Consider the following 27592-nt stretch of genomic DNA (forward strand, 5'->3'; position numbering starts at 1 on the left):
CCTTCAGTTTGCCCCAGGGGCTACCAGCCACTTCTGCAGCTGGGAGCCCCCTGGGTGATTTAAATAACATGCCCCAATAACAACTATGTTGGTGAAACCTGACCACCACTATGCTCGCAAATGAACTCGCACAGAAAAATGATAAAAGACAAAAACGTGTCACGCATGGGCAAACACTTTTCACAAAACTATCACTCTGTAGCTGACTTCTCAATCCTCGTTCTCAAAGGAAACCTACAAAACATCTTCGAAGACAAGCCCGGGAGCTTAAATTCATTACTTTGCCAGATACTAAAAATTATGGTCTTTATAAAGACACAAGATTTATGGCTTATTACAATAATCTGTACCCAACAGCTCCCCTTTTTTGTCCTATGACTCCAGTGTTGTTAACAAGCCACTTCACCTTAAAATACATGTTAATTATTTATGCTAAACAATTTGTGCCACCTTGTATTCAGCTGACACAAAGTACCTTTCCCAGATCTGAAGAAGTCTATATGGCTCGAAAATGTGTCTCTTTCAGCAACAGGTGGCGGTTTAATAAATATTACCTACTCACCTTGTCCCTTTAAAATTTGGTCATTTATATCCTTTTTCTAAGCCTTAGATTTGTGATCTGTTTCTGTCTAGCTGATTAAAAAAAAAAGAGTCAAAGGTTCATGAAGCTAAAATGGAAAGCCGTGGCCTCATAAATCAAAGCCTTATTTTGACAGTGGTTCTATGTGGAACATACATGTGCGATCATCCCTGTAAAATGAATAACAGACAATTTCTTCCAGATCATTAAATACAAAAGGAATATTTCCCCCGATATGTAGGAAAAGCCTTACCAGATTTGCCCGTTAGTTTGGGGTATGCTCATTTATTAGGGTTACTCTTCTGGGGTGGGGGGGGAATGGGGTTCTGTAATTCTATCAATGTACTGCTTGTGTCACATGTGTTCTCATACGGAGCTCTACTTTTCCCTGCTGCAAGTTCTCTCCCAATGGAGCTATCCTGCAGGACCCTAGGTTCCCCAGGGCTGGGTTCTTCCAGCCCCAGAATCAGACAAACACACACATTAACAGAGCGCGTCTGAGAGGACTGGGTTAATCAGCACTCCCAAGCTGACCTCTTATATGTCCCTGGACTCAGTAGGCTGGGTCGAGCAGGATTTCCAAGCTGTCCCCCTCATATGCCAGGGGCACCACACCAGAATAGAGCACGCCTTAGCAGGCTGGGTCGAACAGCACCTCCAAGCTGCCACCCTCGTATGTCCCAGGTTCACCACGTCTCTATCCCCACTTTTACGTTACAATTATTCTGGTACTAACCCACCTGATGAGCAAACACCACAGGATTTTTGGGCGCTGAAGGGATCTTTTCCTTAGGTACGAGGAGTGTTGCTGCAGAGCGAATGAGGAAACCAAAAAACACCCACAGGGGCGAGGGGGGAGAGAGAGAAGCAACCAACTTAACTATGAAGTTTATTGCCGGGTAACAACCATAGGGGAGCCAAACAAACAAAACAGTTATAATAGTAAATCCAACTTATATTTGATTATAAAAGTCAGGTTTAGAAAACTATAACTGATCACACAAGTCAGGGTCAAAAGGCTATACTGAGAGAGAGAGAGAGAGAGAGAGAGAGAGAGAGAGAGCGAGAGCGTGCTGGGTTCTCACCACTTTGTGAAGCTTGAATCGTTTGGAGGGTCCCAGGTGGTGGTGGTGGTGGTAGCTGAAGGTCCGGAGTGCTAGAGTCAGGCAGATCCCTCAACATGACCAGCCAGCAGATGAAGTCCCACTGGAACTGATGCAGATTTTGGATCCAGGCATCAGAACACTTACTTGAGCATGGGTAGAGGTTGTTGTAGGGAAACAACAATGGTTCAACGGAGAATACTAGATTTGTTTATGGGTAAACTGAGGGCTTAAGGGAGTAGACCAGTTGTTTTGTTCAGGTTAGACAATATGAACTGATCATTCCTGGCTATGGGCGATGTTCCTTAGAGGGAGCTCACAATGCAATTAGGATACCACTATTTTGGATACCAATAAAGAATTTAAAGCATCACCACATTGGACTCAAGCAGTCCAATGTATTGGAACATCTGAAAAATTCACCTCAAAGCCTAACTGATGTAACATTTGGACACCAATTCTAGGGCTCCTGAATCCCTAGGCAAATCAGCTACAATGTGTCCCTCACCACCATTAACAGACCATTAACAGACTTGCAGTTACCGAAACATTGGCTGTCTGCAAGATAGAAACAACTCTTGTCTTTCCTAAAACAGGATAGTTTTAAATACAGTTGTTCTTCACGGGAAAGGGTACAAATAAAGCTAATTGTCATGTAAAATGAATATACATTTCAGAATGTCATTTGCTGAACAAAATCAGCTGTGTGTGTGTGTGTATAGAGACACACACACATATATAAAAATATTGTAATTCAGTGCTCATACTTTAAAAGCTTAAGATAGTAATAAAGAAAATGAAGTGCTATGGATTGGTGTTACGCAAGCTTCCTTCCTGAACCAATATTAGCAGTGTACCTAGTCCTGTTTCTCAACAGCCTCAGCAATTAAAAAATATATGTTAATTAGATGCCACAGTTGGGATGTAAAGAAATGCTCACTAGGATGCCTGTCACATATTTTACCTTTAATTGAGATTTAAACTAGATTTGACCAATTACCTGTGTAATTTGTCAGCAACATGAGTGTTATCCCACTGCAGCACCTTGCCTTTAATATTTATTTTTTATTTTTTTTAAACAAACAGCTACTTTTGGGTCCTTTGTTTTGTCTTTGTGATTTAATAACAGAAGTGTGGCTTAGTATCTTACTCAAAGTTTAACAATGGATCACACATTTCAAAAAAGTTTGCTCTCAGATTGAAATGGAAAACAGGAAAGCGCCCTTTTTTTTTTTTGGTGTGATTTAAAATGCCATTGACCTAAAGCACTCACATAATTTTCTTTTACTTCTTACATCTAGCATATATTCTTTAATTATAGGGAAACAGGTTACACATTTTTTGTTCACATACAAACAGACAAACTAACAGATGTAAACTATTTATTGAATATTTGCCACCAATATTGTTAAATACATAGTCTTGCAGTTTTTCACTTTCAAGTTAAAATGTCAGAAATAGAACACCAAATATTTACAATTCTTATAAGGAATGTTACATAATGACACATTAAGGCGTAAATTCTTTTGGCTTATAATTCTGAAAAGAATGATAATAGCAAAGAGTGATGCAAAATCTTCATCGTGAGATTATGATTAAGCTACAATGTTTTACAAAAATATGGTGTAAGATGGCAATAATCCCATTCGAAATCCTGCATTAGGTCCCTTCAAGAGGGACTGATAATTTATACAGTCAAAACTTTAAAATTTACATATAAAGGTATCCTATCCACCATTGAAAAGTACAACTCTCAACATATACAGTTTTCAGGCCACAGTTTTGAAGGTTTGGAGTATCAAGTTGGTTTGATGAATTAGTCGGTTGGCACTTACGAACACATTTATTGCCCTGTTATAAGAAAAGAAACATATTTCAACACCAAGAACAGTTTCAGACAAATATGGACTGCTTTAAAATACTTTATGCAATAAATTTTAGTACCAAATCTGGATAACTACATGCATCTTGGCTCAGCAAAACATCACAGTGAAGCACATTCAGATGTTTTGCAATATAGCAGCCTCCATTCAATTTACAGCTGGTGACTAGATATCACAGTCTTGCATGCCTTACCCATGCAAAGAACACTAGCAACTGATGGTAGGATCTTCAATACTATTGGCTCCTGAAAATTTAGTTTAAAAACCCAAAGCTAGCTAGAAAAGAGTGGAACAGTGGTCATTAAAAGTCTTATTTTCAGAAGTGGTGAGCACTTACAAGTCCAGCTGAAGTTAACAGGGGGTGGATGTTGACTAATTTGCCATTTTCTCCCTCATCCCCATACAACAGGGGAACTATACTGTGTTGCTTCAGCATTGCTCAGTTATCTTTAACTTAAAAAAGACCAAGAATGAGGCCAACACAGATGGGATTTTTCACCTCCCTAATCCATACTTGTCAGACTGCTGTCATTTTGTTTGCTTTATTGTTGCACTTTTTCTGGTGCCTTTCAAAAAGTCTTGCTTTGGGCCATGGCCAGTTTTATGCAGGTTATATCACTTCTTGCATCCCAACATAGTCAGTAATTCAAGTCTCAGATGGGATTTCATGCAGTATTTTTCAGACTCTCCAAATCCTAGCACTGGCTCTTCCATGCTTTAAGATTATCAGATGAAAGGCACTACGGGAGTGTAAATTATTAGTGTGTATTTGTGTTTGGTCTGATGGCTTTTGTTGATCATCATCATTCCAGGTTTCTAGTTTCCCACGCTAATTTTGCCCTTCTATCAGTTGTGTAAACCTGTTACTTTCAAATGTATTTTACCATGCATATTATGGCATATTCCTGTACTAGAAGATCCTTTCAAAGCTGAATACAATCATTAGCAGATTGCTGCATCTTATTTATAACTCCCGACTGATGTCTGATTATTATAGGAAGCTTGCTATTTATCTAGATTGTTGGGTATTCTTCACATTCCTAGTACAGACTTAATAACCATTCTATTCAGAACTACACTTTTAACCCTCAAACTTCAAGACCCTACACTGCTGTCACCATCTTCAGGCTGATGACAGACATTTTGGGGGAATCCTGTCAGTGCCACTCTTAGCATGTGGTTGAAATACACCTCTACCCCTATATAACGCTGTCCTCTGGAGCCAAAAAAATCTTACCACGTTATTGGTGAAACCGCGTTATATTGAACTTGCTTTGATCCGTCAGAGTGCGCAGCCCCACCCCCTTGGAGAGCTGCTTTACCGCGTTATATCCGAATTCGTGTTATATCGGGTCGCGTTATATTGGGGTAGAGGTGTACAAAGATTCCCTGCAACCACAATGGAATACCAAGAGTGATTCTCCCCTTCCTCCTAAGGTAGTTGAAACACCAAATAAGTTCACCACAGATATTATCTTTCAGCTCTGGCATAAAACATAATGTGGACTCTGCATGAATATTAAAGATTCCATGCACTCATGTGAATGTGTGTTATGAGACAAATATTGGCCAAACGCATCTCGATATCTCCATACGATGTAATCAACTGTAGAAATTTGCTGCTAAGTCCTTGATCACAATTTCTCCTCTTCTCTTATTGGTCTGCTGACTACATCTAACTGGTGCTTATATTATCTGAAAAGTTTTTTGAGATACAGCAGTATGAAGGAAATTTTCTAAATGTAAAGTGAATCACAATATTCAAAATTACACACCTGATTACTTTGTCTTGATGTTTAAGTATTTATGGGTTTATTCTCCCTTTACAGACACACGGAGAAATGAAGATAGACAAATGCCATGGCCATATGAGCCCAAGTAATTTAACACCACATAAAAGGGAACACACACATTTGTTGTTGAGACGCTGCATTCAAAAGCATACTTACTTTCCATCTTTAAAATAGGTTTTCAGAGTATCACTGAAACTTTTGGAGTATTTTACAAACTCTTTCTTTTGGTGCTCAAGTGCCTAAAAATATACAAATCCACAATTAAATAAAAAAAATCTCATTCAATACCTTTACAGAACAACATATTTATAGTAACTAATCAGTAACAAGCTACAAAGGACTAGGGAGCAAAAACAAAAAGAGTGAATTAAAGATATGCAGATCCAGGAATTCAAAACATTTTGAAATGAAAAGGTAAGTGATTTAAGTTTCTTGTCAGACATTTCCAGAAAATGACACATTATACTTTAATATTTTTAAAATGATACAACACTGACACATCTAAACATATTAAAAACCCATGCATACTGGAAGAAATAAATAGAAAAAAGTATATGGCCTTAGTGACAGATTTGAATTGGTTACACTGCTTTATCTTTTCTTTTCATGTACACTTCCTTCTGACTCGCTAAATGACTAGCTAAATTCTACCACTGACCCTTACACTGTAAGAATGAAAGATCTTTCATATTTATATTTAGCAGTAATAATACAATACTACAGGCAAATCTTAATTCACGTACCCTCCGATTCTGGTATTGATATTTCTTGAAGACATTATTTACTGTGTCAAGAAGTTCCTTTATTGCACTGGCGATGTCCCTATTTGATTTAAAAAAAACAAACAAACAACATTTTAAGTTAGCCTAATTTAATGCTGAATTTTAATCACTTCCAGGAAAAAAACATATTTGATACTTATTTCTAAAGTATTTTATAGAAATAGTGTAGATCTGATGCAGGAAGACCAAATGCAAAGAACTAATCAGATTATATAGTACTTAAATCCAAATTAAGTTTAATGTGCTCCTTATACTCTGAAAGCTAGCATCTACCCAATAATATGGAAACCTATGTTAAACAATACTATATACTCATTGTTTTAACAGTAAGAATTAAACTGTGTCTTCAGTATGCACACACAGCTCCTAGCAATTTAAGAGGTAGTTGCATGCATGGATCTAATAGCAGAATTAAATCCTTAATGCTTGTTCCAAATATGAAAAAAATCATCCATTATGTACCTTATACTTAGGATGCCAAGGGGCTCAAAACAGTTTGGGATTCCTTGTAGCTTGCCCAAGCACACCAAAAGAAATTAAACTACCTGGCAGAAAATGTTTACATCCAGTGCCTTTGAAAGCAATTTGATGCCACTAACCCACACATAGGACTAATGTGTACAACAGAATCTAGTTTTGCAGGATTTAAAATGAATTTGAAACAAGAACAGCTAGCATCTCTCTTATTGTACTAAGGGTGGTCAGAAGAGAGTAGTTATTGTGTTGTACTATTTTCTTTATATCAAAACTCTACAATAGTGTGCACAGTTTCATAAACACCATTATATAAAATATCAAAAATTATACTCTATGCAATTTTACTACTATCTTACCAAAATTAAAAATTGCATTTCAGGATGTTTATAATCCCATTTCCTAATCACTGAGCAGAATACAGAGATCTAGGTACTCTTCTGATAGAGTGCTACAGGCTATTTCCTACTTGAGAAATTGCTGACACTTTGTATCACTATATCAGTCCAGAACAGTGAATCCAGAGTTCATTGAAAGTAGCCCAACTAATCAAGATTAAGTTTTTGCATAGATGTGACATTTGTCTGACCCTTTTTGTTTCATGTTTAACATTAGCTGTTTTCAGTTATATAACTGTTCCCCTTAGCTTGTGAATTTCAAGCAAACTCAAGCTTGCTGTATTGTTGGGATATGAACGTGTCTTCCTTCACCCCACCCCCTGTTATAAAAAGCAAAGGCACTGCCTCAACTCTTTTATTGAAATGTCAAGCTCTAAAAGTGAAGACTGCCACACTGTAAGGCAAGCATTTGGGAAAAACAAATGAAACCCACATATGTAATGGAAATAGAAATTGAGAATGGTTAACCAATTTAGTAAGCCAATGCTGTTTATAAAGCCAGGAGTTTTCAGTCAGTACAGGACTTAAAAACAGCAGTACAAACATGGGCATGTATAAGCCAATCAGCATTAAGAAAATGTTACCCCTTCATCCATCAGTATCCAATACATACACATATACTATAATAAGCTGTGTTGGTGTCAGGGAAGATAAAACTATTGATATTTAGATACATGATATTACAACATGTATGGAAAGCCTCAAAACCAATAAAATTCAGTTCTAAGATTTATACATTATGTATTACACAAACCCCTCTAAAATCTTTCACTAGCCAGTATTGCCCCATCTGTGCATTCAAAATCCCCATTAAAAAAACCAAACAAAAGCAAGTAATTGAAATATAAAGTGTACAAATTAAATAGCATTATATCATCCTGTTAGGCGAACCATGTAACTATAGATTCAACCATTCTCAAATAAGCTGCATCTTGTACTAAGTTAACAACTGTTAGTATATAGTATTACTATAATAAATAATAATAATATTTCATGGACATTAACTAACTTATCCACACAACAGATGAGTGACTTGCCTAAGACCACAGAACAAATCAATGTCATGGTAGTAACACTGTTAGTCTCATGCAATTATTGACTACCTACGTAATCAACCCTGTCATATATTTATTAGTACTGTGATTTATATTTTACTACTATGACACACAGCCTCTATGGGTAAGTGGAATATTGTAAAGGTATTTATCACACATTACAACAGAACTATTTTTCAATATATAAGCATTTAATATATAAGCAAGATTGGTTGTAGTTTGACTTTTCATGATCATGTAAACTAAAGTCCTATTTAGCCACAAAACAAGTGCAGCACAAGCATAGTAGTACAAAGTCTCTTAATGCACCAGTACTTCTTCCACATGCTACACACAGGTGCAATGTATGCTCCCCAACTCCTGCTTCCACTTGGCAATAGACAGAGCCAGGCACTGGTCATGCTCTCTGAACAGGATGGTCCATTCCTCTAGAGCAGCACAGTATTGCCAAAAGGTCCAGGAGCACTGAAAGTACCATATCACATCACTAAAACACATATAATATCTTAATATCCAAGTCGAGGCTTCCAGCTTGACCTGCAGATAAATACAGAACGCAGCACTTACTTGATTGTCTGAAGAAATCTCACTCTATCATTGATCTCATCGGGAATCTTACTGAGAATCTGTTTAAGTGCTCGTGCCTTTTCATTTAGGTCTTGGAATTCTGGCTCTGGCCTTTCAATCATATACTCTGATAGGCAAAAAAACAAGAAACTATTACTTACCCTCAAGCATATTTCTGGTGACACTGTGAATATTGCTATTCAAAGTTCCATCAGTACTTCAAAGTTCTATTTTAAAAGAGGTACGCAGACCTCCATTATGCATGTGCAATGGATTTCTATATTGATAGAAGCACAGTCTGTTTGTTATAAATGCCTTTACTTGATTTTTAACCACTCAGTCCAAAAAATCCAGAACATTCATTATTTTAACGTAATTTACAAAAAACATAATCCAGGGAAGATCCACTGAACGGTATGACTGCATTGTGCTAATCCAATACAGTATGAAAAAAGTTTACCAAAAGAAGTGAAACCCTCTTACAGTGAATTCCTGGTTCTATGACAAAAGAACACCACCATATTAGAAAGAACATTTTGTCTCCTAAGTTGTAGAAAAGACAGATTTCATGCTATACTGAGTGAATAACATGCACTGTACATTCTAATAATTTATCATTTTCACTGCAGAGGTGAATTATGCTTTTAGAATTACAGAGTATAATAAATATGAAAGTTAAATTACTATGTTCAATAAAATACCCAAACCACCATAAGTGCTCATTATAATAGGGTTTTTACTATACTGAAACAGAATTTGTAAAAAAAATGCTCACTAAGATGAAACCTGTCTCGAAAAAGAAAACTGACAAATTTTCTATGCTAATTTTCAGATTTAAATGTCACATTTGTCTCTGAAAAACAGTATCAAAAGGTAGGCTTATACCCATCAATATCAGAGAACATGGGTTTAAATGCAATTCCCACCTCCCATTCCTAGAGATGATAAATACCTTCTACATCATCTGCGGCCATACGCAGAAGAGACTCTGTAAAGTTCACTTCTACGCTTTTTTTCTCCAGAATTTTCATAATGATGTCCTGTGTGAGACCTGGATTTTCTTTTTCAGCCTATATTATAAAGAACATTTTGATTAAGAAATATTTAGGACTTCAGAGACATTTTAAAGCATAAAGCTAGATTTCAATGGGACAACAGACTGTACATACGAGATCAAATTATTATGGACTAGAGAAGTTGAATAGGCTCATAACAGCAGACCACTTTGTAAAGCATTTTTCCACGATCGCATCAATGTTTCTTGAACTACTGAAGAGTTTTTGCATCCACAATTTTTCCCACTAAGTCGTTTCACCCATTTCCATAAAAGTATTTATGGGTATCTCACACTCTCCCTTTACCTGGTTTTACCCTCTGAACAAAAATTGAAAACATCAAAATTATATTGACATAGAAGGTGAGAAGACATTTTATATATTTCTATTTAATTCCTCTCAACCATATTTTTTTCAGATTACACAGATATTGTGATTTTCAATTTGTCCTCATAACTCTCACATATCACTAGTATTACTTTTTTCAAAGCTTTTCAAATGCTTCAGTGTTTCTTCTAATGGAGTGTCAGTAACAGAAGATGACACTCTTTGCAGGTGTTACAACAGATCTGCATAATCCAATAACTGGCTTCACACATGGCTATTGCTCCTTTTTGTATTTTCATTATTTTCCACTACTCATGTTTACTTTAGTCCCTACCACCTACAATTACAATATATTCCATTATTAAGAGATTTTGGTATTTAAACTCAATAATCCTTAAATGTAAATATTAATTTAGTTGCACTAAACACAAAAACGTTATTACCCCTTGGGTCTAATACAATATTTCACCCTCCTACATGTCAAACAAAAATATAAATCCAAAATAAATCAACATTTTCAAAATCATTTCCACATAATATTCAAACATCTTACAAGAACACAGTCCTAAGAAATAAAGTACAAAGCAGAACCCCCTAAAAAGATGAAACGAAAAAAATTAGAGATGTTTTACACTAAACTGTTGTAAGCATAAGATGTTAATTGTATTTTTATCCATGTAATCAATAAAAGTTCTCTATATACTGTTAAATTATCAGTTTTATTTTGAACTCAGTTCTCTCACCAGCAGCCTAGACATGTACTATTTTCTTATTATACAAGTCAACTGTCATAATATTTTCCTGTCATACGTTTGGATTTAATTTTTTCATCCATCTACCAATTTTTCCATCCACCTTCACTGATGACTTCTTCCTCTTAGTTTTTGAATTACATGGATAGTATATCTCTACTGTCTGATTTTATTCCAGTCATGTAATGTTTGAGTCTCACAACAGCATGTTGCACTGTACTGCACTGATAGTAAGTGAAAACTTCTTATCCAAAACTCCATTCCAGTATCAGAGTTCATAGTTTTGTACCCATATACCATCTTGGATTTAACTAGAATTCAAGAATGAATAACTGGAAAGCTTTTGGACTGGAACACAGGGGGGAAAAAAAAAGATTATTTAGCTGTAATGCTGTTTCTCTGAATCCATCATCTTGGAAGATTTTCACTGTTACATCTTAAGGGTTTTTTGTTTTTGTTTTTTGGGACCCTTGAGTGCAGTTGTAATGCTCAGGTTTGCTGGTGAGGAGACAGAGCCCTTTGGTATTCAAGCTACCCTAATAGGTTTACAAGATGAAGCCAAGCCTGCATCAACATTGGCAATGCTGGCACTGAATCTCAGTACTCAATAGGGTTGGCTGATGGGCTTTAGCTTTGAAGATTTTACTCTTCAAAGCATTCTGGACCAACCTCAGTACTGGACTCAAACAGTCTCCTGGGGAATGCCTCAAAGAGAGCCTGAAGGTATTCACCCCATTTCTTTAGCATTTTACGTGACATCTACAGACATATGTGGGCCTTCTGTACATCAGGGCGGACTTCGAGGAAGTCAGAGCAAACAAACATGGTCACCACCTTTTTGACATTGGTCTGTCGTGCTCTGACAAGGTTGGAACTCATGATCATCTTCCTTTCTCAGAGGCCTTACTTAAAATAAAGAAAAAAGAAGCACCAGTATGTTGTGCCTTTAAGGGCACTGAGGAAAGCACTGAACCAACATATATAGAACAAGTGCTGAGACAGGTATAGAACAAGGCGTTGAGATGGAAGGTGTTGAGATGCCTAACAAATGTGACGACAGAGCATCTAGACTCAAGTGCTGGTAGATAGAGAACAATGCTGACACTGGAGCATTGTACATTTAGTAGAGAATGATGAAGTAGTGCTGAGGCTCTGATCAAAAGAAAAAATGCATGTTAGAATGCCCCCAAAATGCCAGTTACTCCCAGCACCAACCATTTTTTTTTAAAAAGGTAATAAATCACCTGATGAAAAGGCTTCAAAAATACAACCATCATATCAGACTTGGCTGAAAGTCAGGGTTACTGCAGGCGGACAGCCAATAAGACATTGTTGGGATCCCATGAAAAGATGGAAAAATGACCAGCTCAAGGCCAGTGTCTGATACAGGAGCACCTTCTCCAACCATGGTCAAAAAGAAAACTGATTGGAACATTTGAAGGGCAGCTTTTATACTCCACAGAGTACCTAGTTCATGCTCTACCTTGTTACTGCTACCCACAGGATCAGAGAACTTAAAAAGCTAGTGAACTACTAGTCTCACATTAAAGAGTCAAGATTCTGAAGTGAAAGTCCTGCACAGAATGGACTCTTTAGAGAATATGAATTTGATTTCCCAGGATAGTCAGTATATATAGAGACTTATCGAATGCTATTACTTCCACTGTATATTTTGTAAATGATTGCCAATGACAAGGGATGGCCAACAGCACTCTGTACAGCAGAGCACATTCTAAACCCTATATCAAGTGAAGTATCTCACTACACCGTTATATTTTTTGAGGTAATACTTTCATGATATATTTGCTGCTAACAAGCAATAGCAATGGTATTGTAACAATGTGCTGTGCCTCTAAGGCCTGGTCTACACTAGGGCAGGGGGTCGAACTAAGGTACGCGACTTCAGCTACGCTATTCGCTATTTGCGTAGCTGAAGTCAAACTACCTTAGTTCGAACTTCTTACCTGTCCAGATGCCGCGGGATCGAAGTCCGCGGCTCCCCCGTCGACTCCGCCACCGCCGTTCGCGGTGGTGGAGTTCCGGAGTCGACGGGAGCGCGTTCGGAGTTCGAACTATCGCGTCTAGATTAGTTTAATGCCTCCACTATAATCACTGCAATTTTCCCGCTCCATATACATACTTGTTTAATCAGGAAATTCGAATGTCATTCCAAAATACATCTACAGACCCAGTGAGAGAGCAGGTGAACTTCAATGAAGTCAAACCAAAGCAACAATGAAAACTGTACTGCAATAAAAGTTGTCTCATTGATGAAAATTGGTCTTCAGGCCACTAGATATCAGTGTTTTAGAGCAGAAATCAAGTACTATTTATAATCTACATAGGCACCCTGTGCTTGAGATGCAAGTGATGTGACTCACCAACAGTTCCTCTTATATTTCAGCACGATATGACGACGCCAGAAACTGAATCTTAATCTATGTTCAGAAGGATCTAACACCTAGTTTACAGAAGCCAGCTAAGGAAATGTGCCCCTGATTCTATCAAATGTAAATTATGCTCATGTATTAATAGTTTGATTAATGCATTTAAGACCAAGCCCAACTGCAGAGTTGGAATTTCAAGAAGGTAATGAACTTTAAGAAGCTGAAGTAGATTATAGTACATATTCCTACATTAAACTGTATTTTTATGGAGATGATAATAAATGTTTAATTTAAAATGTTTATTGCAATCTATGATAAAAATTTACACTACAGTTGATTTTTTAAAAATACACCTAGCTTTCATATTACAGAAGCACAATGAAAAAAGTCGAGGACCTTTCTGTATTTCTGTTCAGTGGATCTTTGCCTCCTATATAGTATTTTGTGCAGCTAATGAAAAGAAATCTGAAGAACTTTTTATATTTTGTATCTGAGGAAAGGTAGAAGGGCCAAAGCTACTCTTAAATACATAATTCTTACCTGATCAAGGACAATCCTATTCCCTACTTTTCCCCTCCTAAAGGCAGTTTCCTGTGGTTCTGTCATTATCTTTTATCAATCAGCATGGAACACGGGGTATCAGTTTAAAATGTTAAAAGTCTGTTATTTTTTCGACCAAAAACTAAGTTGCATGGATATTCTCTATTTTTGTGGGAGAAGCATAAAGAGAACATCTCAAGATGTAATTTGCAAAGAAGCACAGAGTCTGAGTGAAAATCTCATCCTTGCTCGAACCCCTTCATGCCATGTAAAAGGATTGGAGTGGTGTAAAAAGGCCCTCAAAGTCACATATACAGCTGAAAGAGGATTATGCCAGCACAGCAACAGCAGAAGAGATTACCTCCAAAGGACATTGCCTCAACTGAATCCTGTCTGTACTAGGAAAACAACGGGATACTTCAAATCAGTAAAATTAGGCTGCATATTTTTACTTCACAAGCTCTAGGGAGGCTTCTGTAACTCAGTCAGAGCTCTCTGCATTCACCAGAACAGTCCAGATTAAGCCACCTCTGTACCCACCTGAAAGTCACTCCCTGGGCCGTGAGTTCTGTGCTAAACCTCTTAAGTTATGTGTACAATGTACACTAAACCTGGATCTGCGGGATACAGGCTTGTGGACTCAGTATTTCCAAGACCATGCTTGAGAGTCCACCTGCACTGTAAACCTGGCTTTACAATTGCTGGACCCAGGTGTCTCAGCCTTGCTAACACATCCATATTGCACTACACAGACCTGTAACCTAAGCCCATACTGTAAAAATTACAAGGCTCGTACCTGAGTCACAGCAGGTGGGAAAACTATGGCCCGCGGGCTGCGTCTGGCCCGTCAGACCTTTTAATCTGGCATTTGAGCTCCCGCCAGGGAGCAGGGTCTGGGGCTTGCCTTGCTCTGCATGTGCCGTGGCTCCATGCAGCACCCGGAGGCAGCAGCATGTTCTCCCCCTCCAGCTCCTATGCCTAGGGGCAGCCAGGGGGCTCCGCACGCTGCCCCCGCCCTAAGCGCCAGCTCTACAGCTCCCATTGTCCGGGAACCACAGCCAATAGGAGCTACAGGGGCAGCACCTGCGGATGGAGAAGTGCGCAGAGCCACCTGGCCGGTGCTGTGCCTCCGCGTAGGAGCCGGAGAGGGGGACATGCCGCTGCTTCTGGGAGCCGCTTCAGGTAAGCACCACCCGGAGCCTGCACACCTAACCTCCTCCCACGCCCCAACCCCTTCCCCACCCCGATCCCCCCTCCCACCCTCAAAACCCGTTGTTCCCTGCCCAGAGCACCCTCCTGCACCCCAAACCTCTCATCCCCAGCCCCACCACAGAGCCCACACCCCCAGAAGGCCTCATCCCCTCCCCCCACACCTCAACCCCTTGTCCCAGCCCGGAGCCCCTTCCTCACTCCAAACCCCTCAGCCCAGAGCCCCCTCCCCTGCATCGCAACCCCCAGTCCAGGTCCGGAGCCCCTCCCTGCATTTCTGGCCCCACCCTGGAACCCATGCCTCCTCCCACACCACAAACCCCTGCCTCAGCCCAGAGCCCCCTCCCATATTCCAAGCCCCTCTGCTCCATCCCCAGTCCCCTCCTGTATCCCAAACCACCCCTCATCCCTGGCCCCACCCCAGAGCCCGCACACTTCCAGATGGAGCCCTCACCCCCTCCTACACACTAACCCTCTGCCCCAGCCTGGAGCCCCCTCCAGCACCCTGAACTCCCCATGTCTGGCCCCACCCCAGAGCCCACATCCCCAGCCGGAGCCCTCACCCCCCAATTTCGTGAGCATTCATGGACCACCATGCAATTTCCATACCCAGATGTGGCCCTCAGGCCAAAAAGTTTGCCCACCCCTGCCCTAGCAGGTTTCTAGGACTCCAGTCCTGAGTGCTTGCTGACTCAAGTAGATTGATTTGGGTGTGGGCAGAAGTGGGGCTTGAGTCAGAGCCCAGGCTTAGTGTGCAGTGCAGACATATCCTTAGAGGCACAGCTCAGAATCTCAGGCCTACCGCACAAGGAATTTGTTTTAAGTTTCAACATTGTTTTTCCATCTTAATTCCAGGCAAGATTTCATCTGTATAATCTATAAAAGCAGTAAAATTAACTAGCCTAGAGCCAGTTTACCTCCTGCCATGGGGGGGGGGTGGGGGAGATTGGGGGCAGAAGAGAACCACATACATAGAAGAAGGAAAACTCAAGAGGCTCCTTGCAGGATTTCCACTGAAATGATTTACTGGAGATAGAGTTTGTCTGTCTTAGGCAATGAGCAGAGCGTTCAGAACCTACAATCCACCCGTCTCCTACTGTACATTTAATGTGAAGTAGCAGTCGACAGTAAGTCTATGCTAATGATGATTTTTACAAGTATCTTCTACTAAGGTTTTTCATATCAGAAGTGCTTAATATCAGTACATTTAGCAATTACACAAAATAATTCCATCTCCCCCATGAGTCCAGTACAGAACAACACAAACTTTTAAAATCAATCATACAAGTTTAAGACAGCCCAATCCATTAGTCTTTCTGAAGAAGTGGAAGCTGGGTAATCTCCTTGTAGGCCACTTGATTCTTACTAAATATTGCTTTTAAAACAAGATGGCACAAAGGGAAAAACAGAGCAATAAAGCTGAAAACACATTTATTTTAAACTGTGTTTCAAACATTTATTTATAGTGTTTCTGAGTGACACACAACTTGTAATAATTCTTTATTAGTTTCTCACCTTAATAAAAGCTGCTCTCAGGGTCTGAGCTGCAGATAGATTTACTCGCTCTAGCTGCAATGAAAGTTCAGAATCATTAGTAACATGAATTTCATCAGAACAAGAAAAGCCAGTAGTTACCTCTGAGCTTTTGTTTGGCCTTTTCTGCCTTAATGGGAAAGGACAGAACAAACAAGAGGCACTCAGTGGGTGGTCTCAACTGCGGGATAGAGGCTTGGAAATCCAACCACTAAAAAGGGAAGATTTTGCTCACAGTTGTCCTAAAATAAGCTTTAAAAACTGTAATACTAATGGATAAGGCAGGAGTGTTGATTCTCCATTGTGTGCTCCTGAAGTCAGAGAATTTGAACCAAAGACAGAAGGAGTTTGACCAAAACCCAGAGCCACATGAACAAGTCTAAACTACTTCCAGTATTTGCAAAAAGGGACATGGCCCAGATTGGGGAAACGATATCACAATTCAGAACTAGCATTAATCTTACAATATAGAAAGTTACATTTTAGATTAAAATTATGATCCAAAATGTTTTAATTGGGCCTTTATAAAAATAAAATATTCACTTTGTATAAAGAAAGTTTCCTGCCAACCTCAAAGACATCACCTCAGCTGAATCCGATCCATACTGGGAAGATAATGGGATACATCAAATCAGTAAAACTGGGTTGCATATTGTTATTTAAAACAAAATTAAGTATTAGCACATATTGCTGTCTTAGGAACTTGCAGAGTGTAAAAAATCATTTTGAATTGTGAACAATTATCACAAAGGATTGACAAAATTCAGAATAGGCATGAAGACTACAAAGTGTATCATGCAGTAGCAGGAATATGCATAATACTTAATCTTCTAGGGTAAACTATGCCAAGGAAAATGTTAGTGCTTTTCATCTTATTCAAACTAGAACTTTAAGAGGCAGCAAAAAAACTAAACTCAAATTACTCATGCAGTAACAAGTTTTTTGTTGTTTGTTTTTTCTAAATTTCAATTTGTGCATGTGTGTTGTCTATATTTATGTCTACCAGTGTTAACGTCCTCCTGGGATCATTATTCCCTCAACGAAATAAGCCTTACCATTAATTGAGACCATAGAGTCACAGGACAAATACATACACTCACCAGTTTTACATTTTAGCCAGTTTAATTGTTGTAACAACATCTGCTTTCACAGATTTTGAGGCCAACAAGGAGCATTATGATAATCTTGTCTGACCTCCTACATAAGATAGGCCCAAAGAACTTCACCCAATAGCTTCTGCATCACACCTGTATCTTCTGTTTGAGCTACAGTATACCTTAAAATGATATCTATCCATCACATTCCCTAGGTAAATTGTTACAAAAAATAATTAGCCTCGAAGTTAAAAATTTGCTTCTTATTTTTAGTTTGAATTTATCTAGCTTCAGAGTCCAACCACTGGATCTCATCATTCCTATTTCTGCTAGATTAAAGGGCTTCTCCTACTACTGGAACTATTCTCCTGTAGGTATTTATAGATCGTGTTCATGTCACTTTTTCATAACTTTGGATAAATTAAAAAGGCTGAACTTATTAAGCCTCATTATAAGGCATGTTTTTGAGCTCTCAAATCTTCCTTGTAGCTTTCTTCTGAACCCTCCCAATTTTTCAACATTCTTTTTCAAGCGTGGACTCCACAATTGGACACAGTGTTCCAGCAAGTCTCACTAATACCATGTCCAGAGGTTATATCACATCCCTATTTCTACTTGCTATGCCCTTCATTAAGCCTTCAAGGATCATGTTCATCCTCTTAGCTACAGTATCACACTGGGAACTCATTCAATTGGCATCTACCATGACCACTACCTTCTTTTCAGTGTAGCTACATTCCAGGATAGTCTCCCATCCTGTAAGACCTATGTTCTTAGATGTATGACCTTGCATTGGGCTGTATTAGAACAAATGTTCAAATGGACCCACCTTTCCAAGTGATCCAGGTCAGTCCATATAACTGATCTGTTTCTATCATTTATCACTCCAATTTTTGTGTCACCTGCAAATTTCACCAGTAATGATTTTATCCTTTCTTCTAGATCGATAAAGATACTAATTAGTAATGATTCAAAACAGATCACCGCAGGACTCCACTAGAAACACCAGACCCCTGAGATGACAATTCCCCATTTAGTTCCTTTTTGCAATCTGTTGAATATGGGCTCCATTAATTTTGAATGGTGCTTCTTTTTCTTTTAAAAAAAAAATCAGAATACCACATGGAACTAAGTCAAAGAAGGGAAAGTACATTATCAACCACATTTGTGATCACATCAATAAATACTAAGTTTATCCAACAAGACCTCTTTTCCATAAACCATGTATGACGAAATGGGAATGTTCTTAATGTTTTCTTTGAATACTGTGTGGGTGCCTCAGTTTCCCCTATGCATTTCTTAGGTATCGAGGAGATCAGGGTGTGTGATTGTTGCAGAGCCCAGGGGGGCCCCTGTGATACGGTCTGCACAGAGAATGGTCGACACTCTGCCTCCTGGCAACTAATTGCCTGGGCCCCTCCTCTACAAAGGTGCCAACTGAAAGTGTTGGAGAACAAAGAGATCAAAGGGAGAGGAGAGGCTGGAGAGTTTCAGTTTGGAGCTGGCTGGGAAAATGGAGGGGAGGCCAGGCAGACCTCCTGGCCTCCCCTGGCCCCCCAAGATGGACCTGACTGAGGGGGTTCTGTTGTCTGTACTGCAAGACCTGTCTTCAACTGTGTTCCTGTCGTCTAAATAAACCTTCTGTTTTACTGACTGGCTGAGAGTCATGGAGAATTGTAGGCAGCCAGAAGTGCAGGGCCTTGTCCTCCCCAAACTCCGTGACACCATGCTGATTGGTATTATTTATGCTACTACCCTTTATTTCTTTACTGATTGTCCCATATCAGCCTATGATTCTGCCTGGGATCAATGTCATTCTAACTGGCCTAGTTACCCAGGAATGCCATATAACCTTTTAAAATATCATTATGACTTTAGGGAAGTTCTAGAGAATTGGAATAAAGTTAATGATCCAAGATTCATTAAAAAATCAACATGAATGATACAAAGAGCTCCTTGGACAATTCTTTTAATACTCTTGAATGGAATTTCTCTGATTCTACAGAAGTTAATGTTTTTTAACTTTAATAGCTACTGTTTAATACCCTGCCTAGTTACTGATGGACTAGAAAGTATGTCTAACTTTGATAATTCAGCACTCATTTTACCACATTTCTGGATTAGCCCTGTAATTCAGAGTTAAATTTCCCACCTATGCATCATTTGCAGATAACCTTTGCTGTCAATACAGTGATCTTAAGGCACGTCTTGAATATGAAACAACTGAAGTGATCCATGAATTACCTGCTGTTTCTATTCTGATCTCACAGGAAAGTGTCTGTTCATCCACCACTTTACACACAGTTTTAAAATTTTACTCTGATTAAAAGATCAGTGATGTATTACAGCAGGGGTGGCCAACCTGCACCCGAGAAGGAGATAGTATTTACCAATGTACATTGCCAAAGAGACACAGTAATATGTCAGCAGCCCCCATTCGCTCCCCCTGACAGCCAGCAGCGCCGCTGATCAGCACCTCCCCTCCCTCCTGGGTCTCCCATGGCCTGCAGGAGGCTGGGGGGGGGGGGGGGGGGGGAGGGAGGGGCGCAGGGGCCGAAGAGAGGAGCGAGGCCATGGCAGGCTTGGGGGAGGGGGTGGGAAGGGACAGGGTGGAGTGGGGGAAGGGCATGTGGGAGAGGCAGTGGTTGAGCAGTGAGCACCTCTCGGCATATTAGAAAATTGGGACCTGTAGGAGCCACATATTAACTTCCGGAGCCACCTGCGACTCTTCAGAGCCACAGGTTGGCCACCCCTGCACTACAGTTTGATCACTGATTACCACTATCTATTTCAGGTTCCCATCACTTAAACATAGCAAAAAATCTAACTTGATAAGCAGTAATCAAACCATTTAGGTGTTCAGCTTTGCTTTGAGTACTACAAAATGCACAGATTTCTAGCACCACAAGATCATTTTCTTTTAATTTAAAATTATATTTTGCTGTTAAATCCCCATCTTTACTTCCCCAGTAAACTGAGGCATTGAAATAACTGTCCCAGTGGAACAGTATTCTCTAAAATAGGCATTACTTTACAGGGACAGGCTGCATCCTACTCTCTTTCCTCACTTCTAAAATTGGAGGGGGAGGGGAAAAAAATCTACTGTTACTTTAAGTTTACATTTTTTATACTTGCAGCCTGATCTCTCTCTCAAGGTCCTGCTTCTCTCTGGAAAACCAGAGTTAAGGAAAAGATCGGGGCAAAAAAGAAAAAAAAACTTAAATTGTTGAAGATTATGTTAAAGGTTGCTGATGGCTTTCATGGATAAGAAGGATGAAGAAATACAAAAAAGAACGTATGGTAGATGTTGGACTTGAGGGCTTGGTAGGACATCCTTGCATATCAGGGCAAACAGCATGTATTAGTGTGCCACTTGCCTCCATGTCAGAACAGAGTATTACACTATGAACAGGAGAACACAGCTTACCTCATTAAAAACAGGATACATAACAGCATAGAGTGGCATGGAAACCATAGAAGTGGTCTCTGCTTCATTCTTCATCTCTTCCATTGTCATCCTCATTCAAAGATCCACTTCTCAAGAAAAATGCTACAAAAGCAAAGACTCCTCATTCACTGAAGGTTTTCTTCTTTTTCCTCGTTGTGCAAGAATATTTAAAGTCCTTGAAAAATAAATTGCCCTGGGAGGGAGGGGAAAATACATATTATAAACACTAAACTACTGCCACAATTTTCAGATGAAAAGTTACTACAAAAGGTTTCAAGTAGCAGATCTAGTACTGCATGATAATTAGAGGAAAACACACATTACATTCACAAGAAAAGAATCCCTCAGTGAGTGGGATTTCTACTTAATGAAGTTCTAAAATTTTAAGTCACTGTAGCCCATCCAAGAATTTGTTTTGATAAGCAAGGCACTATTGGAAAGGCTACAGCTGTATCTCAAGTTCTCATACACAACTTCTCTTGAAAAAAAGTACTGAAAAGGAGAAAGAATTGATTCTTCCCTTAGAGGATTCACATTGGAAGCTCTCACCACCACTAGTGAGCAGAAACATAAGATTTCTAATAATATAATACATATATGTAAAATGCATACTTTTAAAGTGATATGTACTATAGTCCTGAAATGGCAATACATATTTAAAGATGCACAATTACTATAAATAACAGAAATACAAACATACAATCAAATTTTAATCTATACACCTATGTATCTAGTTTCATTTTCAACAGAATCCTAATAATCACTCATTAAAAGATACAATCAATCATCATTACAGGCTGCCTCCGACTAGCTCAGTTCTCGATATCAGATTTTGCCTTTAAATAAACAGAAATCTTATGTCTTGTTCCTACTCAGGGTGTGTCAGCAACTATGTTAGCTCAATGGAAAATAGCTGTTCCAGTAACTGAATCTTAGAAGTTCTCCACCCTACTCAACCCATCTAACTTGGGGATCTGCATACAAGCACTGTATTGAAAGGAAAAAATACTCATACCTCTACTTTATCTGGTTCATGAGAAACCCACAAGATAGAGCTAAATACCTGTACCATATTATCCAACTTCAGGATTTATCACTGAAAGGGTGTTTTATTCAAACATCAAATCTGTAACAAATATTAAGGGATTTTTAAATATAGAATTTAGCAAGGGAATTCATTCTTTAATTGTCTTATTACAGGTCAACGAATCAGTCCATTCTTCTTACTCATCTGTCACTTTGTCTCATATTCTGGTTTCTATCAACCACGATAACCCCATTTCAAAGTTAATTTGGGCTGCATGTTAACAGGGAAATGGCAAGCAGAAGCTGGCAGTTGTACACTGCCTGAGACACAAGGAAGGTTGACAAGCAGTCTGCATTCAAACCAGCTTACCACTGGCTTTTTTGCATGGAGAATGCATGCTCAGGCTTAAGTGTAGTCTGTGTAGCCAATGCATATCGATTGTATGGGGCAAAGGAGGATCTCAATTATATCTAAAGAAAGGGACTCTCAACACATATGTAGAGGATGAACAGGATACATACAGTGCGATTTCCAGATGCTGAATGTGAGAACAGTATAAAGTATCCAGATGTCTGCCTCCTCCAAGCATTAAACCAGTGTGCATTCAAGCCTGTATTCCAGTCCCTCTACTGACTCAATGTGCTTCTGCTGCCAGTTCAAAGACTTGATTCTAACTTTTAAAGTTGTTAATGGATCAGATCTCATCTACAGTAGAGACTATCTCTGTGTTCATGAGCAACCAAGACAGCTGCATTCCTCTGGTACAATGAAGATCACAAAGCACAGAATCAAGCAGATGAATAAGGCACTCCCAGTTGAGGGGATTTAGTTGAGGAACAAACTTCCAGAGGATATTAGACTGACCCAGATAGTGACCATATTCAGGATATGCTACAAGACTTTGATAGAAGCTTTTCCACAATTACATTTAAACCAGTAATCCCAGCCTCCCTAAAATAAAATAAAAACCTACCCCAAGTAGAGCTTCCTATTCCCAAAAAAGAATAGCCAAAGAATCTAAGAAATCACTTAGACACTACCTAAATTCTAGATTTCCAACAGAGTTCAGGTTCTTTTTTGTTTGAATTTACAAAAAACTTAGAACATTGCCTCCACAGTGGACCTTACTATGTGTTATACACACACACACATCTATATCTATACAAACACACCTATTATAATCCGCTGGTGAATTTGCCAAAAATTAAACATAAAAAGTCAGAAGTAAAATCAGCAGATTATCCTTACTACAAAACCAGGAAAATAGCCTACTACAACAAAAATCAAGTCCTAACAATACCATCGGAAACAACTGCCTTTATTGTGCTGCTCCCACCCCAAAATGCTGGATAACTAGAGAGGCATTACAGCATACCTTGAAGATTAACAAAATCAGGTTATTCAGACTGCAGGGCTAAAGGGAAGGGAGAAAAAAAGGCGTGCTCCAAAACTGAGCTCCTCACAAAAAAAATGTCTGTCCCAGCTCCCACTCCTTTATACAGAGGAGTGTCAACAGAAGCACCAAACCAACACCTTAAACTTCACCTGAAAACCAAGAATAATTCAGTGCATATCACAAAGCACTGATGTTACGTGTTCCATACAAGATACACCACTTGAGACTCAGGTTGCAGCATCCTGCTAGTTGACAGTGTTTAGCGCATCTTGAAAGGTAACCCTATGTATAGCAAAACTGTAACCTTAAAATGACAAAGGCATGGATTGCAGTAGCAAAGTCCATATCCAAACAAAATGGTCCAACTCATAGCTAAGCAAAGATGGGTGAGAAATGTCTTCCTAAACATTGTTACCATCAACTCCAGTTTGCAAGATCTACTAACAAACAGAGTATCTCAATCCTCAATAAGAGAGACATGATAATTTTTTAATTGTCTTCTGGTTGCTTCCCTCAAATTACCAGCATTACCTTGGTCTTACCCTGATTGAACTTCAGCAGCTTATTTTCATCCATGCTCCAGACATGAAGCTAAGCAGCGGAAGTTTAGAGCGGTATGTGATCAGCATACTGAAAACACCACATACTGTACACCGCCTCAATAATCTTCCCAAGTGGGAAGATAGGTTAGAACCCTGTGGAATTCTACATGACAGCACCCTGGGGTATGGAAAAGCAGTTGCCTGACATCACTTTTTAGAAAAATTCAGAAAAAATGATGCCATCTCTCATCAATTCCTCATGATTAACTATATCAAAAAGCAGCACACTTTAATCAACATGCAGACAACACCAGCAGAAGTTCTCCCAATATCACCAATGCAGACTCAGGTCAAGATTATCTGAGGCATCTAGATACTCAGAATTGTCTCACCACAACCTTCCCTATAATATTTTCCAAAAATGGAAGATTAGACATCAGACAATAATATAGCAGATTCCCAATGTCAAGTGTTGGTTTCTTGAGCAGACACTGCATAACAAATTTCCTCAGAGATGCCACCATCCTACCTGACTATTGGAAGCACTGCTAATCTGCAGCAAGTTCTTCCTCACTTTCTCTAGACAGAAAAAAGATAAGGGTTCAAAAAAGGTCAGGTTGAGGAACAACGAACCCCCTACATCCCTAGTACATCAGACTGTAACTGGCCTAAACTCAACTAGAAAAAAAAATTAGCATTTGTCCTGACTAGATCCTATCTTGCATTCATGGAATCAGGCAGTTTGGCTCTTACCTATTTTTATCTGCAGAGTAATCAGAAATTTCCTAACATGAGGGGCTTGATTCAGTCACCAAGTGAAGACAAGTGGCAATGTTGGTGATTTGATGAAAAATAGTAAAATGTGGTTTGTTTTAATCATGTTCCAACTTTATGAGTAAAGTACAGTAACTTTATTTAAGTTTCTAAATAATGAACAAGCTCTGAACAAAATATAAACCACTATACTAAACTATTTTTGTTTATTTGTTTTAGGAAAAATTGTGACAAACCCAATGATCAGTTCACTTTTGAAGGATCTTTTCTTTTATTGAATGAAAATTTAGTTTACGAAGAGCAAATGACCACTGAATGACGTTATAAACATGATGAGATCAATAAAAGTTAAACCACTGTAACTTTGACAGTCTAACTGGGCAAAAATAAAATAAAAAAGGAATATGCACTCATTTGTATAGATTCTGGCCTCCCCTGTCTCACACACCAAGCAGTTTCATTTATCAGGGGACTAAAAGAATGTTATCAGAAAGTGAAATAATACCCCATTAAAGTTTCAAAACTGGCTTGCCCCAAAACTTTCCAAAAATAAAGAGCCACCTAAGCAGAGGCTATACTTGAGAAACTGAATGGCAATAAGCTATTCCAAAAAAGCACCATGTGTATGGCAAAACCAATAAAAAAAATCGGGTATTTTATAATCTTTCAGACATTATTATAGCGACATGTTTCCAAAATGTTATATTTATATAGAAAACATATATACAAGTAATTATAATTATAATTAGGCTTCCTTGTGATAAAATGCAACTACATATTGGAAATTAGGTACCCTTCACTGTGGTGAATGTGGCTGAGCGCCACCATTCAAGAAGTTGTGTGAACAATTTACAGGAAACATGGAAGTCTACCAGTCAGCTTCATTAAAACTGTTCTGAATCTCATCCGCTTTGCAATTCACTCCCATCTCCATACATTATTTTGAAATAGTGAACTTCAATGTGAGATTAGCACCTTAGACAGTCAAAAGGCAGATATATTAAAAACGAGTCATGTGTTTATCTCTACCTATCACTTACACAAGAAAGCCCTGTTAAATTGGGCTCCAATTTTTGTACCTAGCCAAATTAAAATGATTATGAAACCTAAAAGAATTAGCAGAGATCACACCACCACAATTTAGTCAAGCAACAAATTATCAGCATGGATGCAATGCAACTACAGCAATGAACGTGGTGAAGGTGACAGTATGCATCAGTTCCTTTATCAAGTTCTCTCTCCCTATGCAGTCTCAGGAATTTGAACATAGAGCTATTGTTACTATCCCTGTGATTTAATCAGATGCTTCTAGAAATTAAAAAGCAGCATATATTTTAGAAACCATAATTAAAACTAACCTCAATGATACCACAACCCACCAAGTAAATTGATACTGTGAGGCTGAGACAAGGTGGTTATCTTTTTTTGAAACAAGGTGTCCGGTGGCACCTTAAAGATTAACAAATGTATTTGGGGATAAGCTTTCGTGGGTAAAAAACCCACTTCTTCAGATACCATGCTTATGCCCAAATAAATTTGTTAAGTCTTTAAGGTGCCACTGGACTCCTCATTTTTGTGGATACAGACTAATACGGCTACCCCTCTGATATCTTTTGTTGGACCAACTTTGGCTGGTGAGAGAAACAAGCTTTTAAGTCACACACAGCTCTTCTTCAGGTGAGCTTATTTAATGGGATACGGAAGCAACACAGAGGCTTCGCCCAGATACTGTTAGGCTGGAGGAGGGAAGTCAACCAGCCTTGACAGTCAGATGTGCTGTTTAAAGGGACAGCCAGGTTACAAACTATTTGTTTTAAGTTTTCCTTAAGTTCCTCTTCAATTATTAAACTGGAAATACACATCAGCATTTATGCTGTTTACTTTTTGCATTTTATTCAACTTGGATAACAAATAGGTCAGTTTCACTTTCGCCTTCTCATGCACACTACTGCAAGACTGGAGTTACAAAGACTAGGAAAGGGAAGTTATGAATGACTCCCATCACTAGATTTAATAAATATTTTATAAAACCTACATTTGTAAATCAAACCAAAGCCCCCTTTTAAAATATTACGTGCCAAGGACACACAAGAGACACACCCAGGCCAAGATTTTCACAAGTGAGGGAAGGTGCACAACTTGCCATTCAGAAACGGCTAAATCCGAAAATCGGGCCCCCTTAAGGAGGTCTCAAAATGTGGGGGGAGGGGAAATAGCCACACGGGATCACTAGCCCCCTTGGAAAGCCGTGGCTTCCGGCACGCGGGGGGGTGGAGGGGGGCAGAGGTGAAGCCTTGCGATAGGGCCGAAGGGCAGCCTCTCAGGGCCCGGCTCTGGCTGTACACCTGCCAGCCGCTGGCTGACCCCCTCAGCCTGCTGCTGTTCGCCGGGGCGGGGAGATGCCCGCCCCCACCCCTGGGATCCCAGACCCCTCCCCCTCCCTGGGGCATTACCAGCCCCTCCCCCACAGCGGCTCCCGAACTGCCAGGCCCCAGATACCGCCCCCGCCCCACCGGAGACCCACAGGCCCTCAGCCGGGGCCCGCATTCTCCAAAGCGTCCTACGCCCCTAACGCAGCGTAGCCGCGAGGGAATCACCAGGCCCTAGGAAAAGACACTAGTGACCCTGCCCGGCCCGTGGGAGCCGAGCACCGCCTCCCCACCCTCCGAAAAGGGGACAGACACAGCCCGGTACCTTACCTCCCCCCCTCCCCTCGGGGACTTTAACGCTCTTGAGTGGGCTCCGCTGCCGCGCCGGAAGTGCCTGCCGAGAAGGAAGCGTCCGCCGCTGTTACCACACACCAGGCGTTGTCCGGAACCAGCCTGCAGCCGCATGGGCCCCTGGGACCTGTAGTGCAGTTCCAAAGAACTACA

The 27592-nt window shown here is 39.6% G+C and overlaps 1 protein-coding gene across 1 annotated transcript; it reads right to left on the bottom strand.

Moving 5' to 3' along the window:
* Positions 1-1946: 1946 nt before the first annotated feature.
* Positions 1947-27584, bottom strand: PDCD10 (programmed cell death 10). The gene is made up of 8 exons (XM_045029943.1): positions 27419-27584; positions 20960-21173; positions 16421-16474; positions 9588-9705; positions 8636-8762; positions 6103-6181; positions 5516-5598; positions 1947-3534 (listed from the first exon to the last, which is right to left on the bottom strand). The coding sequence occupies exons 2-8, from the start codon at positions 21053-21055 to the stop codon at positions 3453-3455; spliced, it is 639 nt and encodes a 212-aa protein (XP_044885878.1). The 5' UTR covers positions 21056-21173; positions 27419-27584; the 3' UTR covers positions 1947-3452.
* Positions 27585-27592: the final 8 nt, after the last annotated feature.

This window comes from Mauremys mutica, chromosome 9 (genome assembly GCF_020497125.1).
Source record: "Mauremys mutica isolate MM-2020 ecotype Southern chromosome 9, ASM2049712v1, whole genome shotgun sequence".
Classification (NCBI taxonomy): domain Eukaryota; kingdom Metazoa; phylum Chordata; order Testudines; family Geoemydidae; genus Mauremys; species Mauremys mutica.

Excerpts from the sequence above, each read along its gene's own strand:
- PDCD10 (XM_045029943.1), bottom strand. The coding sequence starts at position 21,055 with ATGAGGATGACAATGGAAGAGATGAAGAATGAAGCAGAGACCACTTCT. Across the intron at positions 6,182-8,635 it reads AGATTTCTTCAGACAATCAA|GGACATCGCCAGTGCAATAA; the intron begins GTAAGTGCTGCG and ends TAAATCAAATAG. Across the intron at positions 5,599-6,102 it reads ATCAATACCAGAATCGGAGG|GCACTTGAGCACCAAAAGAA; the intron begins GTACGTGAATTA and ends GTATATTTTTAG.